The sequence below is a fragment of the Hyperoodon ampullatus genome (assembly GCF_949752795.1).
Source record: "Hyperoodon ampullatus genome assembly, chromosome: 3".
NCBI lineage: Eukaryota > Metazoa > Chordata > Mammalia > Artiodactyla > Ziphiidae > Hyperoodon > Hyperoodon ampullatus.
The window spans coordinates 166,986,102-167,002,210 of record NC_136916.1 but is presented as its reverse complement, the minus strand read 5'-3'; the positions used below and the strand labels follow the sequence as shown (position 1 = coordinate 167,002,210).

The window sequence follows — 16,109 nt, the reverse complement described above, 5'->3', positions numbered from 1 at the left end:
CCCGTGAGCCACAACTACTGAGCCTGCGCGTCTGGAGCCTGTGCTCCTCAACAAGAGAGGCCGCGATAGTGAGAGGCCCCCGCACCGCGATGAAGAGTGGCCCCCGCTTGCCACAACTAGAGAAAGCCCTCGCACAGAAACGAAGACCCAACACAGCAAAAATAAATAAAGGATTTCATTTCTTTCTAAAAAAAAAAAAAAAAAGAATCCGCCTGCCAATGCAGGGGACATGGGTTCGAGCCCTGGTCTGGGAAGATCCCACATGTCGTGGAGTAACTAAGCCCATGCGCCACAACTACTGAGGCTGCGCTCTGAAGCCCGCGTGCCACAACTGCTGAGCCCAGGTACCTAGAGCCCGTGCTCCTCAACAAGAAAAGCCACTGCAATGAGAAGCCCGTGCACCGCAACGAAGAGTAGCCCCCACTCGCTGCCCACGGGCAGCAAATAAGACCCAGTGCAGCCAAAAATAAATAAATAAATAAATAAATAAAATTTATAAAATAAAAAAAAAAGAAATGCCAACTGAGTCAGTCTGCAGCAGGGCCTGAAAATCCGTATTTTCTAGTTTCCACAAGTGAGTCTTTGCCCACTCTATTTGAGAAGCATTTCCTGGGAAGTCTACACTGGTGTCTTGGTTTCCAGTGGACATCAGGAAACTTCTCCAGCTGTTGGAACTCATAAGACAGTGTTTCTATCAGCCTTAATTGCTGTATGATTCTTTTTAGATTAGCTGATAATTACAAATTTATGATATCCTTATGAGGTAAAAAAGTTGCTTTGTAAACTCTGGTGTGAGACCATAGCAGAGAAGGATTTAAAAGTACATTCACAGCAACCCCATTTCTAGATAAGTACTCCAAATAATTGAAAGCAGTTGTTCAAATCAAAACTTGTATATGAATGTTCATAGCAGCACTATTGACAATGGCCAAATGACGGAAACAATCCAAATGTCTACCAACTGATGACTGAATAAACAAAATGTGGTCTAGCCGTACAATGGAATATCATTCAGCTATAAAAAGGAATGAAGGACTGATTCATGCTACCACATGGATGAACCTTGAAAACATTATGCTAAGTAAGAGAAGCCAGACACAAAAAGACCACATATTATATGATTCCATTTATGTGAAATGTCCAGAAGAGGCAAACCTATAGTGACAGAAAGCAGATTAGTTGTTCCCAGGGGGTGGAAGGAGGGAGAATGGAGAGTGACTTCTTAAAGGGTACGGGGTTTCCTTTTAGGGTAAAGAATGTTCTGGAACTAGAGTGGTCATGGTTGTACAACATGGTGAATGTGCTAAATGCCACTGGATTGTACACTTTAAAATGGTTAACATGGTGCATTTTACGTTATGTGAATTTTATCACAATTTAAAATCACATACAAAAAAGTGCATTTAATGACCCAGTTTGTACAAAGACGTTCAAGTCTTCTTCCAGACCAGCTTCTCTCCTTTCCTTCCTTTAATTCTAAATGTATTTGAAATGTATTGGGTAGCTACCAACAATTTTTAGGCATTTAAACTGCAAGCTAAATATAACCAGAGTACAAAACATAAAAGGTATCATAGCTATTGGTGATCTTGCTGATAATTTCTCATATTTAATCTCCTTTTCTGAACTTCATGTGAGATTTCAGTGAACACAGCCAACATCCTTCCTAATCAGTAATGCATGACGTGGTGATGCCTTTAAAATGTGCAATCACATCAAAACCTCATTTTAAAAATCTCTCCGGAAGGTTAATACCTTGAGGGAAAATGAGATCTAGCATGAGCTATCCAGCAGTGGACAAGCAAACTGTTTTGAGGGCAGAGACTTTTACAACCTTAGAATATCTCCATGGCAGATACATCCAGAAAGTGAAGTTCTTTGTTCATTTTTCTCCTGTAACATTTTTTTCTCAGCTGTAGTGAGTGGAGGTTATTTTTGCTAGTTGACGCTTCCAGCAGAAGTCATTAGCTTATATGACTGCAGTGAGATCAAAATGAGGCTGTAATGGAAGGTTTAAGAAAACAGTTCAGGAACTGTTTAGGTCCTGAAAATCGTGCTCTTATGAGATCTTTACAGATGGCTCAGTTGGGGATGATAGGAGTGCATTTAATTTCACATTTTTATAGACATTTAAAGCTAGTGGGTCTTCCTTGGGGATAATGAAGAAAATTTCCCTTTACCCAGTGGTTATCAGAAACCACTAAGCTAGTGATTTGGTTGCATTTAGGTTTCCTTGTGGTGTTTTAAGAGAGTTCACACGGATGAAAGCCTAGCAAAGATCTCTTCTGGAACATATTTATTTAAAAAGTCTCGTTGTCAGGGAAGATCAGCATTCTTTGTCTGCATCTTCCAAAGGATGCTAAAACCTTGTGGAAAAACCTACTGGTTGAAGTTGTATTTGGCCACCTCTGGCTGATTGTGAGGTGGCCTGGACCACCCTGAGATGCAGTGCTTCTATTTTCGGAGGGATTTTTTTTTTTACTTCTCTTCTTTGTCACTGGAAGATTGTGAGGTAAGTTAACTGATATGCGTCAGTTAACAAAGTACTTCTCAGTAGCTGCCACATCTCCCTCCCCCATACATCGTACGTGATGCTGTTCTAGGCAGTGGAGCTATAGAGCTTGGAAAAACATACTAATCTGCACCTAACTTAGAAGAACAAGATCTGGATATTTCTGGGTTTTCACAGTAAGAAAGGAGATCCCTACCCAGCTTTAAAAAAACAGTCTTCTGGATCAGTAGCCATAGTCACTTTGCCAGCTCTCCACTTTGCTCAAGGCCAGTGGGAGCCTTTGAGGCTGAAGGGCCAGGATGCAGTAAGAACGGGGCCTCAGGTACTGAGTCGCAGGGTGGGGCTGTGAAGGACTTGCCCTTGGCACTCCGAAGAAGGAAGACATTCTAAAAAGCCGCACTGAACATCATCTTATCATCAACGAAGAGATTTTTTTTCAGGGATTACATCATCTAGGTTGGGTACTGGCTTTCAGCCAGGGTCGGGCTTTGGCAAGCCTCGGTTGGGAGGTGATGAAAATATTTGCAGTTCACCTATTATTTATAAGAGCTTTTGGAAAAGAGCTTAACTAAAAGTTTCGGTTGTTTCCGGTATAAAACATGTTTAGTGTTCCAGAATATAACAGAGGCAGGGCAGCATTTGAAGGGCATGAACTTATTTTTTTTTAATCTTTCAAATATCTTAGTGTATCATATTTTCTTTTCTTTTTTTGTCATCAACTGATATAATTTTCATCATAGGAGTAGAAATTTTTAATGATGAGTCTTGGAACAGCGATGACAAAGTGATGACTAAAAAATATTTATTAAATGAGCGAATGAATGAATGAATGAATGATACAAAATAGATTCATGGCTGTGCCTTTGCTCCTTTGTGTCCCCAGACAATAGCCAGGCAGCTGGCGGAGATCTTGTTGCGGGGTATGTGTGAGCAGAGCTACTGGAACCCTCTGGAGGATCCGCCATGCCAGTCACCTCTGGACGATCCTCTCCGGAAAGGAGCAAACACAAAAACCTACACCCTCAAGCGGAAAGCCCGTGTCTACTCAGGAGAGAAGTATGGGAGTTGGTGTCCTCATTTGTAGGTTAGGGGATAGGAGGGAAACTTCAGGAAAATGTAAGGATGAATAGAAGTTCAAGGGTAGATTTTTTACCAGTTTAATAAAGATAGCTCTTTACTCTGCATAACTTCAGCAAATAGTGCTGGCTGCCATTCTCAGCCTTCACTGTTGGTCTTTGGGATTTTCATTTCCTTTATTATAAGAACCGCAGAACCATACAGCAGTCAGTGACAAAACTATTAGTAAGCCAGAGTTGACTTTTCTTTACTTTTCCTCAGCAATTCCTTGATCCTTTTGTTTAAAAACTTGTTTTTAGCTGTAAGAAGAAGGCGAATTTAATAATTTACAGGTGATTGGAAGGTGATGTCTCTTTAGAATGTTTTAATTGGATTAAGTTTTGAATTTGGAACTTGATCACCTTTGAGGAAAATGGTCTATAGGGAAACACTCCGGTCAGCCCGGGATTTCCCCAGGTCCAGGAAGGAGGAGGTAGGAGGGAGAGAGACCACAAGAAGGTGGGGAGACGGGAACAGGGGTTGACTCATTCTATTCCCCCCCTCAAAGCTTTCCTTCCCGTCTTTGTTCCTACAAGGACAAGGCATGATGGCTTTTCAGAACCCCTCCATGAAGCAAAGGGGAACGTGTAAGGATGAATACGGAAACCTTCTTTAGTCATTACAAATTGGAAAAATGGCTGAAAGACCGCAGGCTGCTGCTTCTGAGGCCCCAGAAAGCACTGACAGAGATGGGGTGATTAGATAGTTATTCCGTGTGTGACTTCTGAACACAATGCCGCATTTTAAAAGGGGCAGCATTTCTCAGGGTAACTACCTCTTAATCCTCTTAAATTGACCCTGGCATTTGTCTTCCTCCTCATCTTGTTCAATTTGCATTTCTTATATGGATTCAGACTAGTGAACATTTTCTTAACTTTTTCCTGCGTTTACTCCTTAGTACTTATCTGGATTCATAGAACATCTGTTCTAGCAATTCTCAAACTCTCACTTTTAAAATGCTGACCCCTCACTATGAACTATTTAGCAGCAGGATTGGGGTTCTTTTTTAGGTGATATTTAAATCTTAAAAATAGACCCTAGATTTTTCTTCTGCTTCAGATGCTTCTTAATAGCCAAAGTGCCAGTATATTGAAGAATCTAGTTCCTGCTCCCTCCCCTAATCAAGTTTCACACATGGATGAAGCCCTGTGTCTCTCTGGGTACGATTCCAATGTGGCCTCACACCTTGAAGGCAGAGAAGCTCACAGTGCTGGCCACTTCTCCCTTATTTCCTAAACCACTCAGCCTCTGTCACTCTTCTAACATCAGCTTCCCCATCTGTACGAGGAGAATTATGGAGGCAAACTGCAGATCTAGTTAAATGAAGTTATTAGTTAAAGGGAAGATTCCCATGTGACTGGTTACTGAGACACAAGTTTCATTTCACACAAATGCACACAGTCATTTTTTTAAACTGTTTCACTGAGATATAATTCACATACTATATAATTCATTCATTTAAAGTGTACAATTCACATTAATATAGCTTTTAATATAGTCACATAGCCCATCACTACAATCAAATTTAGAATACTTTCACTACCCCCAAAATAAACCTAGCACCCCTTAGCTGTCACCCACCATCCCCCAAACACTTGTATTTTCACATGAATATTAGGATCATTTTGTCTATTTCTGCAAAAAAAAAAAAAAGGCAACTGGAATTTTGTAGGAATTGCATTTAGTCTGTAGCTCAATTTGAGGAGTATTGCCATCTTGACAATATTAAGTCTTCTGATCCATGAACATGGGATATCTTTCCATTTATTTAGGTTTTCTTTAACTTTTTTCAACAACAATTTGTAGTTTTCAGGGTATAAGGTTTGCACTTTTTTTTTTTTTTTTTTTTTTGCGGTATGTGGGCCTCTCACTGTTGTGGCCTCTCCCGTTGCTGAGCACAGGCTCCGGACGCGCAGGCTCAGTGGCCATGGCTCACGGGCCTAGCCACTCCGCGGCATGTGGGATCTTCCCAGACCAGGGCACGAAGCCATGTCCCCTGCATCGGCAGGCGGACTCTCAACCACTGCGCCACCAGGGAAGCCCTGCACTTCTTTTGTTAAACTTATTCTTAAGGGTGTTTTGGTGTGTGTGCTATTCTTTTTGATACTATCACAAATGGAATTGTTATTAATTTCATTTTGGGGTTGTTCATTGCAAGTATATAGAAGTAAAATTAGTTTTCTATATTGATCTTGTATACTGAAGTCTTGCTGAGCTTGTTTATTAGTTCTAATAGTTTTTTTTAGATTCTTTAGGATTTTCTATATACAAGATCATGTCACCTGCAAATATAGTTTTACTTCTTCCTAACATAGATGGCTTTTATTTCATTTTCTTTCCTAATTGCCCCGGGTAGAACCTCCAGTACAATGTTGAATAGAAGTGGCAAGAGTGGACACCTTTGTTTTATTCCTGATCTTAGGAAGGGAAAAACATCCAATCTTTCACTATTAAGTATGATGTTAGCTGTGGGTTTTCATAGATGCCCTTTATCAGGTTGAGGAAAGTCCCTTCTACTACTAGTTTGTTGAGTATATTTTTTTGTGAAAAGGTTTTGAATTTGTCAGATGCTTTTTCTGTATCTACTGAGATGATCATCTGGCTTTTGTCCTTTATTCTATTGATGTGATGTATTACATTAATTGATTTTCAGATATGAAGCCAACCTTGCATTCCTAGGTGAATCCCACTAGGTATATAATCCTTACTTATTGCTGAGTTTGATTTGCTAGTATTTTGTTGAGGATTTTTGCATCAATAGTCATAAAATAATTGATCTATAGTTTTCTTTTCTCATGATGTCTTTGTCTAATTTTGGTATTAGGATAATACTAGCCTCGTAGAATGAGTGGGAAATATTCCTTCCTCTTCTATTTTTGGAAAGAGTTTATGGAGAATTATTATTAATTCTTCTTTAAATGTTTGGTAGAATTCACCAGTGAAGCCATCTGGTCGTGGGCTTTTCTTTGTGGGAAAGTTTTTGATTACTAATCCACTCTCTTTACTTGTTACAGAGCTATTAAGATTTTCTATTTCTTCAGTTTTGGTAGTTTGTGTCTTTCTAGAAATTTGTCCATTTCATCTAAGTTATCTAATTTGCTGAGTACAGTTGTTCATAGTATTCACATACACACACACACACACACACACACACATATATAATTTCTATAAGATTGGTAGTCATGTACCCTCTTCCATTTCCCATTTCTCCTTTTAGTAATTTGAGTCTTCTCTTTCTTTTCTGGGTCAGTCTACCTAAAAAGTTTGTCAAATCATATTGATCTTTTTGAAGAATTAACTTTCAGTTTTGTTGATTTTTCTCTATTGTGTTTCTATTTCTCTAGTTAGTTAATTTCTGTGCTAATCTTTCTTCCTTCAGTTATCATCATCAGTTTTTAGCTTTCTAGTTTTGCATGTTCATACCCTTACTTCTGATTTATTAGTAAAGAGAGAAAATCTGCTTGGGGCTTCCTTATTAACAAGACAGGACTCTCCAATCAAGCAATTTTGTGGCAGAAAGATGTTATCACCAGTTCAGTTATGTGAGTTGGGAGGTAAAGAAGGGAATCCACAGATGATGTTTACATCTCATTTTGGCCGGTGGTCCCTCCTCTCCCCCCTCTTATGAGGAACATGAGCACAAAGCAAACTTCATGTGCCATAGATCCTTCCAGCTCCAGCAAACCACATGGACCATTCAGGACCATGGGTCATAATGGACAATTACTGCAAAATAACCTCTGCCAGAAAACTCCCCTCCCTGTCACTGCAACCTGGAGGTGAAGTGGGTACAGGATGCTCATCCTCTCTCCATCTTAAATGTTGAAAGGAAATAAAATGCTGATAATCCAAGATAAAAAAAGAGAGGAAGAATCACATGCCATAGCCCTCCTTACTTCCTTTCTTCTAGATCTTTCTATGAAGAATTTTATTGACTTTTGTTTACCTATTTTTTAAGTAAGCTTTTTACTGACACATAATATACATTGTGAAAAATACACGAACCCAAAGTAGAAAACTTGATGAATTTTCATTAAGTGAACACATGCAAGTAATTAGCATCCTGGTCAAGAAATAGACATTGCCAGAACCCTAGAAGGACTCTCTGTACCCTCCCCCAGTTACTACTCTCTGCCCAAGGATAACCCTATCCTGACTTCTATCACTGTAATTAGTCTGGCCCATTTTTGAAATTTACATGAATGGCATCATATATTAAGTACTTTCATGTTTAACTTCTTTTGTCTAACATTATATTGGAGAGATTCATCCATATTTTTGCATGTAGTAGTAGTTTGTTTTTGTTGTTGAATAGTATTCCATTTTATTAATATATTCCCATATGTTGATCCATTCTACTCTTGATGGACATTTGCGCTGTTTCTCATTTGGAGCTAATAGGAATAGTGCTGCTATGAATATTCTTATACATGTTTCTTAGTCCACATATGTGTGCATGTCACTCAAGTATGTTTTTACTTCCATTGTATTCCTCCTTGTAAAAAGCACTTGAGGTGGCTTAGACAATTAAATGCATATTTGACTAGATAATTAGCACTAAGTAAAGAAGGAAGCTAGAAACCACTATTATGCCAGGAAGTGGATGATGATTAATTGAAAACTAGGAGGGCCATACATTGTGCTAAACTCCTCGGTAGGCCTAAGAGGAGAAAGTAATTATCATGGCGTGCTAAATACAGGTCGGAACCTCCTGGTAGCCAATGCAGAGGCTTTTGGTAAGGATGAGGATGCTGTTCAAAGTATAAAGATGGGGGCATTGAAGGGTCCTAACAACTACTTGATAGCAGAACCGAAGCTGTGAACGACCATCCCTTCAATCAGCTTCCTCCAGGTCTAAGGCCCCAGTTTTCTGGCTCCACAAGGCTGAGGCCCGGGCACCCCAGGATCTCCCCTTGGGGCTCTTGGGCCCCAAGAGGATAATATCACAAAAGGAGGGCCCCAACAATTATGACTGTCCACCCTGAGGTCCACACTCCCCTGGGCAGGGAAGAGGGAAAGAATGGCCAGAAATAGATCTAGAGAATTCATAATTATGGAGAAGGGGGCATTCCAGTGGGTAGTTTTTTAGGCATGTCTCTTAAAACTATCCTTTCCCCCTCCCCCACCCCCCACTTCTTCCTGCCAGCCCTGAGAACTTTGCAGCGCCCCTGAGTACCCATCTTTCCTGCCTTGAAAAGAAGGGTAGAGGAAGTAGAATTAGAATCAGTTAATGTGCTATTTGTTAGCAGCTCTAGTGAAAATAACACAACCTCGCATTTAAGTAGGCTAGATGGCTCAAATGGAATTTGGGGATTATCTCTGGACTGAATTTGCTGGTGTTAAGTTATGATTAGAATGGGCTCCCTCTCTTTTCAATTAGTCTGGACAATGCAGAACTGGGTAGCTGTGAAAAAAATGATTAATGGTTCTGCTTTATTTATAAGGTCCCAACTGCATGTAAGCATGAGCCAGGATATCAGGAACTGATTGCTGGATGGGGATACACACAGACACACACACAGACACACAGGCACACAGACACACACACACATGAGCGTTCTTAATTCAAAGCCTGTTGGCTCTATTTCTGAATTTAAGGGGAAAGAAATGTTCCATCTTCCAAAAACCCAAATCACCTCAAGTTACCTCTTTAAGGAGGTCACTGCACATTCCAGAATCCTGCTTCTCACTCACAGCCCAGCCCTTTTATAAAATTTTAGCCCTGTAAGAGCAATAGGAACCATCCCACAGGTGGTTTCCTTACCTCCAGGGATGACTGAATTGTAAAAAGAGTATCAGTCATGGGACTTTTCTGTCTTACTCCTCATGGCCCTTTGACACAATACAAAATTTGCCAGCACTTCAAAGAGAACAAATATTTGTAATCATTTGGAAAACATTTTTTGGCCATTTTGGGGGGGTGGAAATCATCCCTTCTCTTAAGTTAAATGATTGTAATATCACCCCTGGGAAGATGTAAATTTAGTCTTTATTTAGTCATCTCCAAAACATCCAGGAGTTTTTTTAACCAAGTTCATTTTTATTGCACTCTTCTACCATTCCACGAAAAAGAGTTGATGGGACTTGCCTGGCAGTCCAGTGGTGAAAACTCTGCGCTTCCACTGCAGGGGGTGCGGGCTTGATCCCTGGTGGGGGAACTAAGATCCCACATGCCCGCCTGGCATGGCCGAAAAACACACAAACAAAAAAACAAGAACCGAAAAAAAAAAGAAACAGAGTTGAGTTTGGCCCAACTAGTGATGAGACACAATTCTACTCAAAGGATGCTAGGACTTTAGAATGGGGGAAAATGCTGGAGGGTTTTTTTTTTTTTTTTCCGTCTGTGCCCCGGGGCTTGTGGGATCCTAGTTCCCTAACCAGGGATTGAACCCCCGGCCCAAGACGATGAGAACGCAGAGTCCTAACCACTGGCCCACCAGAGAATTCCCTGGAGGTCTTTTAAAACGCTCAAAGCACAAAAAATAGGATATAGGGAATGGAGACCAGAGTTATGTTTGGTTTTTATTGTTCTTTAATCCTGAGCAACATTGAGCTTAAAAGCTTTTTATTTTAATCCAAGATGGTAGAGTTCAGCCAAATCCCATAAAGTTGATGAATAAGACAGCTCCTGCGTGCCCCCCCCATAGTACACGTGTGTTTGAGTAAGATAGCTCGCTAAGTTCTTACAGTATTCTAGAAATCATTCAAACTCTAAAATTGCTTCCAATCTCCTATTTCATCTAAATGACAATATACAATACGCCAGCTAGCAAGTAAGAGGTAAGAAGAGTACCATGTAGTGAGATGTCTTCAGTTTATACCTCGTAATGGGTTTAGGAGAAAGCTTGTGTTATTTAGATAACATCAGTTTGTAGTGATCAAAATTTCCGCCTCTGTAATAGGCACAAACGTTCTTTGGGCTTTTAACTTGGTTTCTACAGCTTTACCCGGCTGCCTGCTATTAAAATGCGTAGTTAAAATGTATAGATTCCATAGATTACCATAGAAATAAACAAATTAATTCGGGGGCCCAGATTATACAGTATTTTTCATGGGTTCTACACTATATAAAAATCTAGAAGCTGTTAGCCCTTCAGTTCTGCTTAGCCATGTATTTTGTGTTATTTTGAAATTGCCATATATCAAAGTCAATTTTCTTTATACAGCATTTTTTGTCCTCAAGAAAATACTGAAGAAGCCCTGTTGTTATTGCTGATTAGTGAATCAATGGTGAGTAGAATGTGTTTTTACATTTTTCTTTCCCCTATCCCTATGGTCCCTGTTTTGATATGGTGACTCCATCAGGATAGTGATTCTTTTTCTTTGGAGAAGAGTACTTTCCAAAGGGAAAACCTGATGGGAAAAAAGTATAGTGGTTTAAAAAAAAAAGGGACGTTTCTAGTTCTTGGACTGGCCAGATATGTCCCTGGGTCAGCCTGCAGCATGGAGCTTCTCTTCCCTTAGTTCATTCATTTATCCACCAAGTACTGACTGAACACTAACACAGTTGTATATGGGTAACTATAGCTAAAATGACCACCAAAGGAACCTTGAAAAGGGAAAGAAGCCCCCAAAAGGTAACCTTTATGAGCCTTCTCCATTCGCCTTGGTGGGAGGGAGAATTTGGGGGTGAAACACTTGTATACTTGAACCTCCGGTTTCCATAGCAGCAGCCTGATGAAACTGCCTCTTCCTCCTGCCCAGGTCCTCTCCCCAAGCCCCCACCTGTTTCCCAGGCATTGCAGAGCCCAGGCCCAGAGAGCCCACTCCTGTTACCTGGCTCTGCTGTTGTGAGGGAGTTTTTGCCAGACCATCAAGTTCCTTTGAAATGTTTTCTTAGTGTTTGGCCAGGATATCAAATGTAGGTCTACAATTTCATCGCTCATCATTTACTGGGTTTCTACTCTGCATGTTGCTAGACATGACAGCCCGGCTTGAAACATTCTGGAGCAATCTGTGTTATAGTAGTTAATACCTTGGCAAGTAAATGGTGTCTGCTGAGCACCTGAGCAGAACAGCAAGCCCCTGGAACGTGGAGGGACCTAGAGGTCCTCACATCCACCTAGTTATTTAGACGAGGGACCGGAGGCCCAGAGCAGGCAGAATGGAGGCATCATGCAGTGGTCTGCTGCTCCTTCTAGCAGAGCATCCTGCCTTCTTCCATAACTCCCACCCCACCAGGCAGGCAGGAGGAGAAAGGAGGAGGAAAAGGAGTCATAACTAAAGCAAGAGAAGGTGTTCCCTTCTTCCCCAAGCAGACAGTTTAAATGGAGGCGTGAAATACACTTGGGGAGAAAGACTCAGAAACGGAGCACAAGAGGAATGCCTGTGTGCTGAGTGAAAGAGGGGCAAAAGAGGCTGGGATTAGGCAGGCGGCATAGCTTTCTTGCCTTAAGTTAAAGCTTTGGGTTTTCTTGTTCTGTAAAATGGCCCCGAGATGTTTATAAGAGCAAGACCGCTTGAGTCACCGCTTCTTTTTATTTGGAAGCTGTTTGACATCATTGGCCCTACTTCCTGTGAAGTTAACAGGTTGCCCCTGTGGCTTATCTTTCCTTGACTGTCAGCTGGTGACTTAGGACGGTGTCATTTACATCCTCTACTTTACCTTGGCACAGATGTGGAGGCACATATGTGCACCGGCTGGCGCCCAGTGGCCTCCAGTAACTGGTGTTCAGATGGGCAGGTCTCACCGTCATCAGTTCTGTGGGGGCGGGGGGCTGCCCACACAGCCCTCATCCCTGGACTCTTCACAACCTGGCACTTAGCTTCCTTTGGGCAGACTTGGTTAGTAATGGTGTAAAAATTCTGAAAGCATGGTGAGCCTACACTTTCGATTTCTTGGACAATTCTGATTGAGAGGATTGAGTTCTGTTGTCAGATCATGCGTTCCAGACCGGAATTTGGGAAACATGGCCACATCTCCAGAATGCTCGCTCTAAGTGTTGCTGTCTTGGGAGTGATGTCCCCAACTCTCCTGCCCCCTCCTTGAAGTGGTAGAAACTAGTAATAACTCAAGGTTCGGATCCCCTGGAGACAGTCACATCTGACGCTGCCGTATTTAATTTCCGGGAAGTCTCTTCAGAGGATGGTGAAATCCAGTGACAGTAAATATGAAGGACTTAGGTTGCCAACCAAAGTGGTTATGTTCTCCCTGTAAATCATTCCATAGTTACGTAGGTAGAAATCTAAATTAAGTTGCCTTGGGAAGTCTTTTTTCACGTCCCTTGACTCCTTTGATTTTTTTCAGTTTTTAGACCAAAAATAGATGTGCTCAATTTCAGAACCAAAATGAGAATTGCCAGGCTTTTTTGGTGTCTGAGAAAACTGTATTCTTTACTGGTCCTAATTTTAACTTAGAAGCATAAATTTGTCCATAGTCCCTCCACCTACAAGAACTCGTTTGGAATTGAACTGCATTCTTACCTCAAGTCAAATTAGTTTCCCCAGGAGAAAGGGGTTATCAGAACCATGTTAGTACAACTAGAACTGAGACAATGGTCTGGGACATTTATTATTTGTGGACCTGTTTGAGGTTCTATATTGTACCTTTTTAATCAAAAAGCACTGATAGACTTTTTCTTTTAAAAAGAAACAAAAATGCATTTGGGCATAACCTGAAAATCTCTCTTAAATGGTGTTTTGTCTTGTTCCCTTCTCTCCCAGGCATTGATCTCAATATGGAACATTTAGAGGAAATAAATAAAATGAGACCACTTACAGCAGGCCGTATTTTCCTCAGAGCTTCTTTTGTTGGGTCGAAAGGCACTCCTGACAAGAAAAACTTAGAATGAAATCTTCAAAAGCAGGCTTGTTTCCATAAGAGATGACTCACTTTGTAGGAAGTGGCCTGTCTTATATAGTCTTATTTGTCTTTGACATTTAAGAGTAAGGAGTTTTAAAACAAGTAAGTACTGACAGGAGGCTACAAGTCAATGCCTTGGACTCACACGAAAGAAAGCATTCACCTCATTAGTGAACAGGAGGTTGTGTGCGTGGCCTTTCCAAGTGTCAGGCAGGAAGGTAGACATCAGCCCGCCTGGACCAGTGACCCTCGTCCTGCACGTGCCACTTCCATGGGGAGAACGGAGGGGCCCTTTCTGTGCTCCTAGGGATGGACTTCTGTTCCTTAGCAAGGAAAAGAAGACAGGAAAAATCTAACTTTATTGATACTGAACTCCCTATTAGGGAGAAAAGGAAAATGAGCTATGTTTAGGGTCTCCAGTACATGTGATATGTCTGGAGGAATCGGAGGAGAAATTTCAAAAGTAATGAAAACAAGTCACTGTGAAGAGCGGTTGATTTCTAGATAGGTGAGATAAATAAGCTTGAATGCACCTGCTGCATTTCTGTGCTAAGCAGTGGGGAAGTGAAATAGGCATGCCCTGGTGTTCTCCTGGGTCCTCTGTGCTAACGTCTTTTAAAACAAAAATCCGTTTGCTTCTTGCTGTCTCTTGTACATCTGTTTTGTGCTTCCCTAAACAAAGTTGAATTAGTTTCTGTAGTCTGTTCCAGTGAAGATTTCATATAGGGATTTGAACGTGACTTGGGTGAGAGAGGAAAAGTACGCTATATCTCTGTTAGGCTGATGGAACGTGATGACACCATTTGGTGATGGGAAGTGTGGGGCTGGGAATTTTCTCCCACTCTTTTTTTTTTTTTTTTTTTGCTGTACACGGGCCTCTCACTGTTGTGGCCTCTCCCGCTGCGGAGCACAGGCTCCGGACGTGCAGGCTCAGCGGCCATGGCTCACGGGCCCAGCCGCTCCGCGGCATGTGGGATCTTCCCGCACCGGGGCACGAACCCGCGTCCCCTGCATTGGCAGGTGGTCTCTCAACCACTGCGCCACCAGGGAAGCCCTCTCCCGCTCTTTAATGTACAGCAGAAGCAGGGTCTACAAGTGAGGCACAGCAGAGCTTCACTTGGTGGATGATTCTTCTGCCCCAGAGCACAGCTGTGTCTGCAGCGTGGCTGACTGTGAACCCGAGCCCAGGAGGAACCCTGCTTTGCATCAACTCCTAAAGCTTCCTCCAGACGCCTGCTGACAGGGACAAGTGCCCGCCAGGCCTTCAGTGTTTGGATAATACCATGTTACCATGTGCTGTGGTGCTCTGGGGACTTTGACTAAATGACCCCTGGCTCATTTGTGCCCTTGTCTCCAGACCCGCAGCAAGCTCCCAGGGGCAGGAGAGCCTGGATGGCTCCTTTGCGCATGGTGACAGCTGTGTGCACAGGCCAGCTCACCGCCTGCTTCTCTCTTCTGTGTTGTTTTCAGGCCAACCGGGACGCTGTGCTGAGCAGGATACCTGAGCACAAGAGCGACCGCCTCATCAGTTTACAGAGTGCATCTGTGGTCTATGATTTACTGACCATCGCCCTTGGAAGAAGAGGCCAGTATGAGATGCTGTCAGAGGTACAGCCCTTGAGTCTGGGTGACTTCCAGCAGTGGGTAGTGCTGGCAGTACCAGCACTTTGAAGAGCTGTAGGACCTGGTCTTGTCCCCACCCCCCCATCGCTGGCAGCCATGTGACCTTGGGCCCGTCACTTAACTTTGGTTTCCATCTCTGCAAAATGCGAATTGGGCTAAACGATTAGGTGGTGGAATTCGTTGGTGGCCATCTCCTACCAAGGGTCCATAAACCCACTGGAGTGAGTTCACGTATGAGAGAAGGCAAGCGTTTCTCAAGCAGTTTCTCTTTCAGTGTAATTTCCACCATAACCCCAATCTCCCATCTGTGATATTAATTTCCCTGTAAAGCAGGTTTTATTTTATATAAAGTATCAATGCATACCTCCTGGTGCCCTGGCATCTTCCGGCCCAGTGTACGTTGGGTGAGCTGGTACAGGCTTCACGGGAAGTAAACGCTGTCGTCACGTAGAGTCTTTTACTTGTTCAGAAGAGACCCCAGTTGCTTACAGATCTTGTACCAGGCATTGCCGTCTCATTCCCTCAGCTGCTAAGAAACATTTAGGATGGAAGCCTGACAGTTTTACAGTTTCACAAGAAGCTGGTTAATCCGAGGCTGCGGTTATGCGTTATTGAGTCCCTGCCCAGAATACCAAATCCACCCCTGGTAGGGGCTAAATCAGTAACAAGATCATTTTATCTTCTCTTTCATGAAGTAAAAGGAAAGAAGGGAGGAAAGACAACTCCTTTTGTTAAAATGAACTTTTCCATGTTATTTATCTTTCTTTTTCTAAATTTACACACATTGCAACAGCCTCTGGGCACGAGGACAGGGAATGAAATACAGTAACAGATTGGCTGAAATCAGATAAGCACCCAGCTCACCCTGTAGCCTGCCTGCCAGCGCATCGCCACATTAGGCAGGAGCCTTGGAGAACAGATGAGCCTGCGTGGCTTGGATCTTTTTTTAGTCTTTGGTTTGGTGACTATACAGGGCAATGGTTACTCAGTCTTCAAAAAAAAAAACCCCTCGCAATCTGGCTTAGATAAGGCAATGAGTCCAGATGTTCCTGTCAT

General features: G+C 42.3%; 1 protein-coding gene across 4 annotated transcripts in view; it reads left to right on the top strand.

Moving 5' to 3' along the window:
• The window catches only part of TTC7B (tetratricopeptide repeat domain 7B), a gene marked incomplete at both ends in the record, with an annotated part of 240,931 nt that overhangs the window by 110,004 nt on the left and 114,818 nt on the right, over positions 1 to 16,109 (top strand). For all 4 annotated transcript variants that reach the window (XM_079699318.1, XM_079699317.1, XM_079699316.1 and 1 more), the window contains 3 exons: positions 3,396 to 3,568; positions 10,795 to 10,858; positions 14,901 to 15,038. In XM_079699318.1, coding sequence (XP_079555444.1) covers positions 3,396 to 3,568; positions 10,795 to 10,858; positions 14,901 to 15,038 — 375 coding nt within the window. The remainder of the gene's footprint in view (positions 1 to 3,395; positions 3,569 to 10,794; positions 10,859 to 14,900; positions 15,039 to 16,109) is intronic.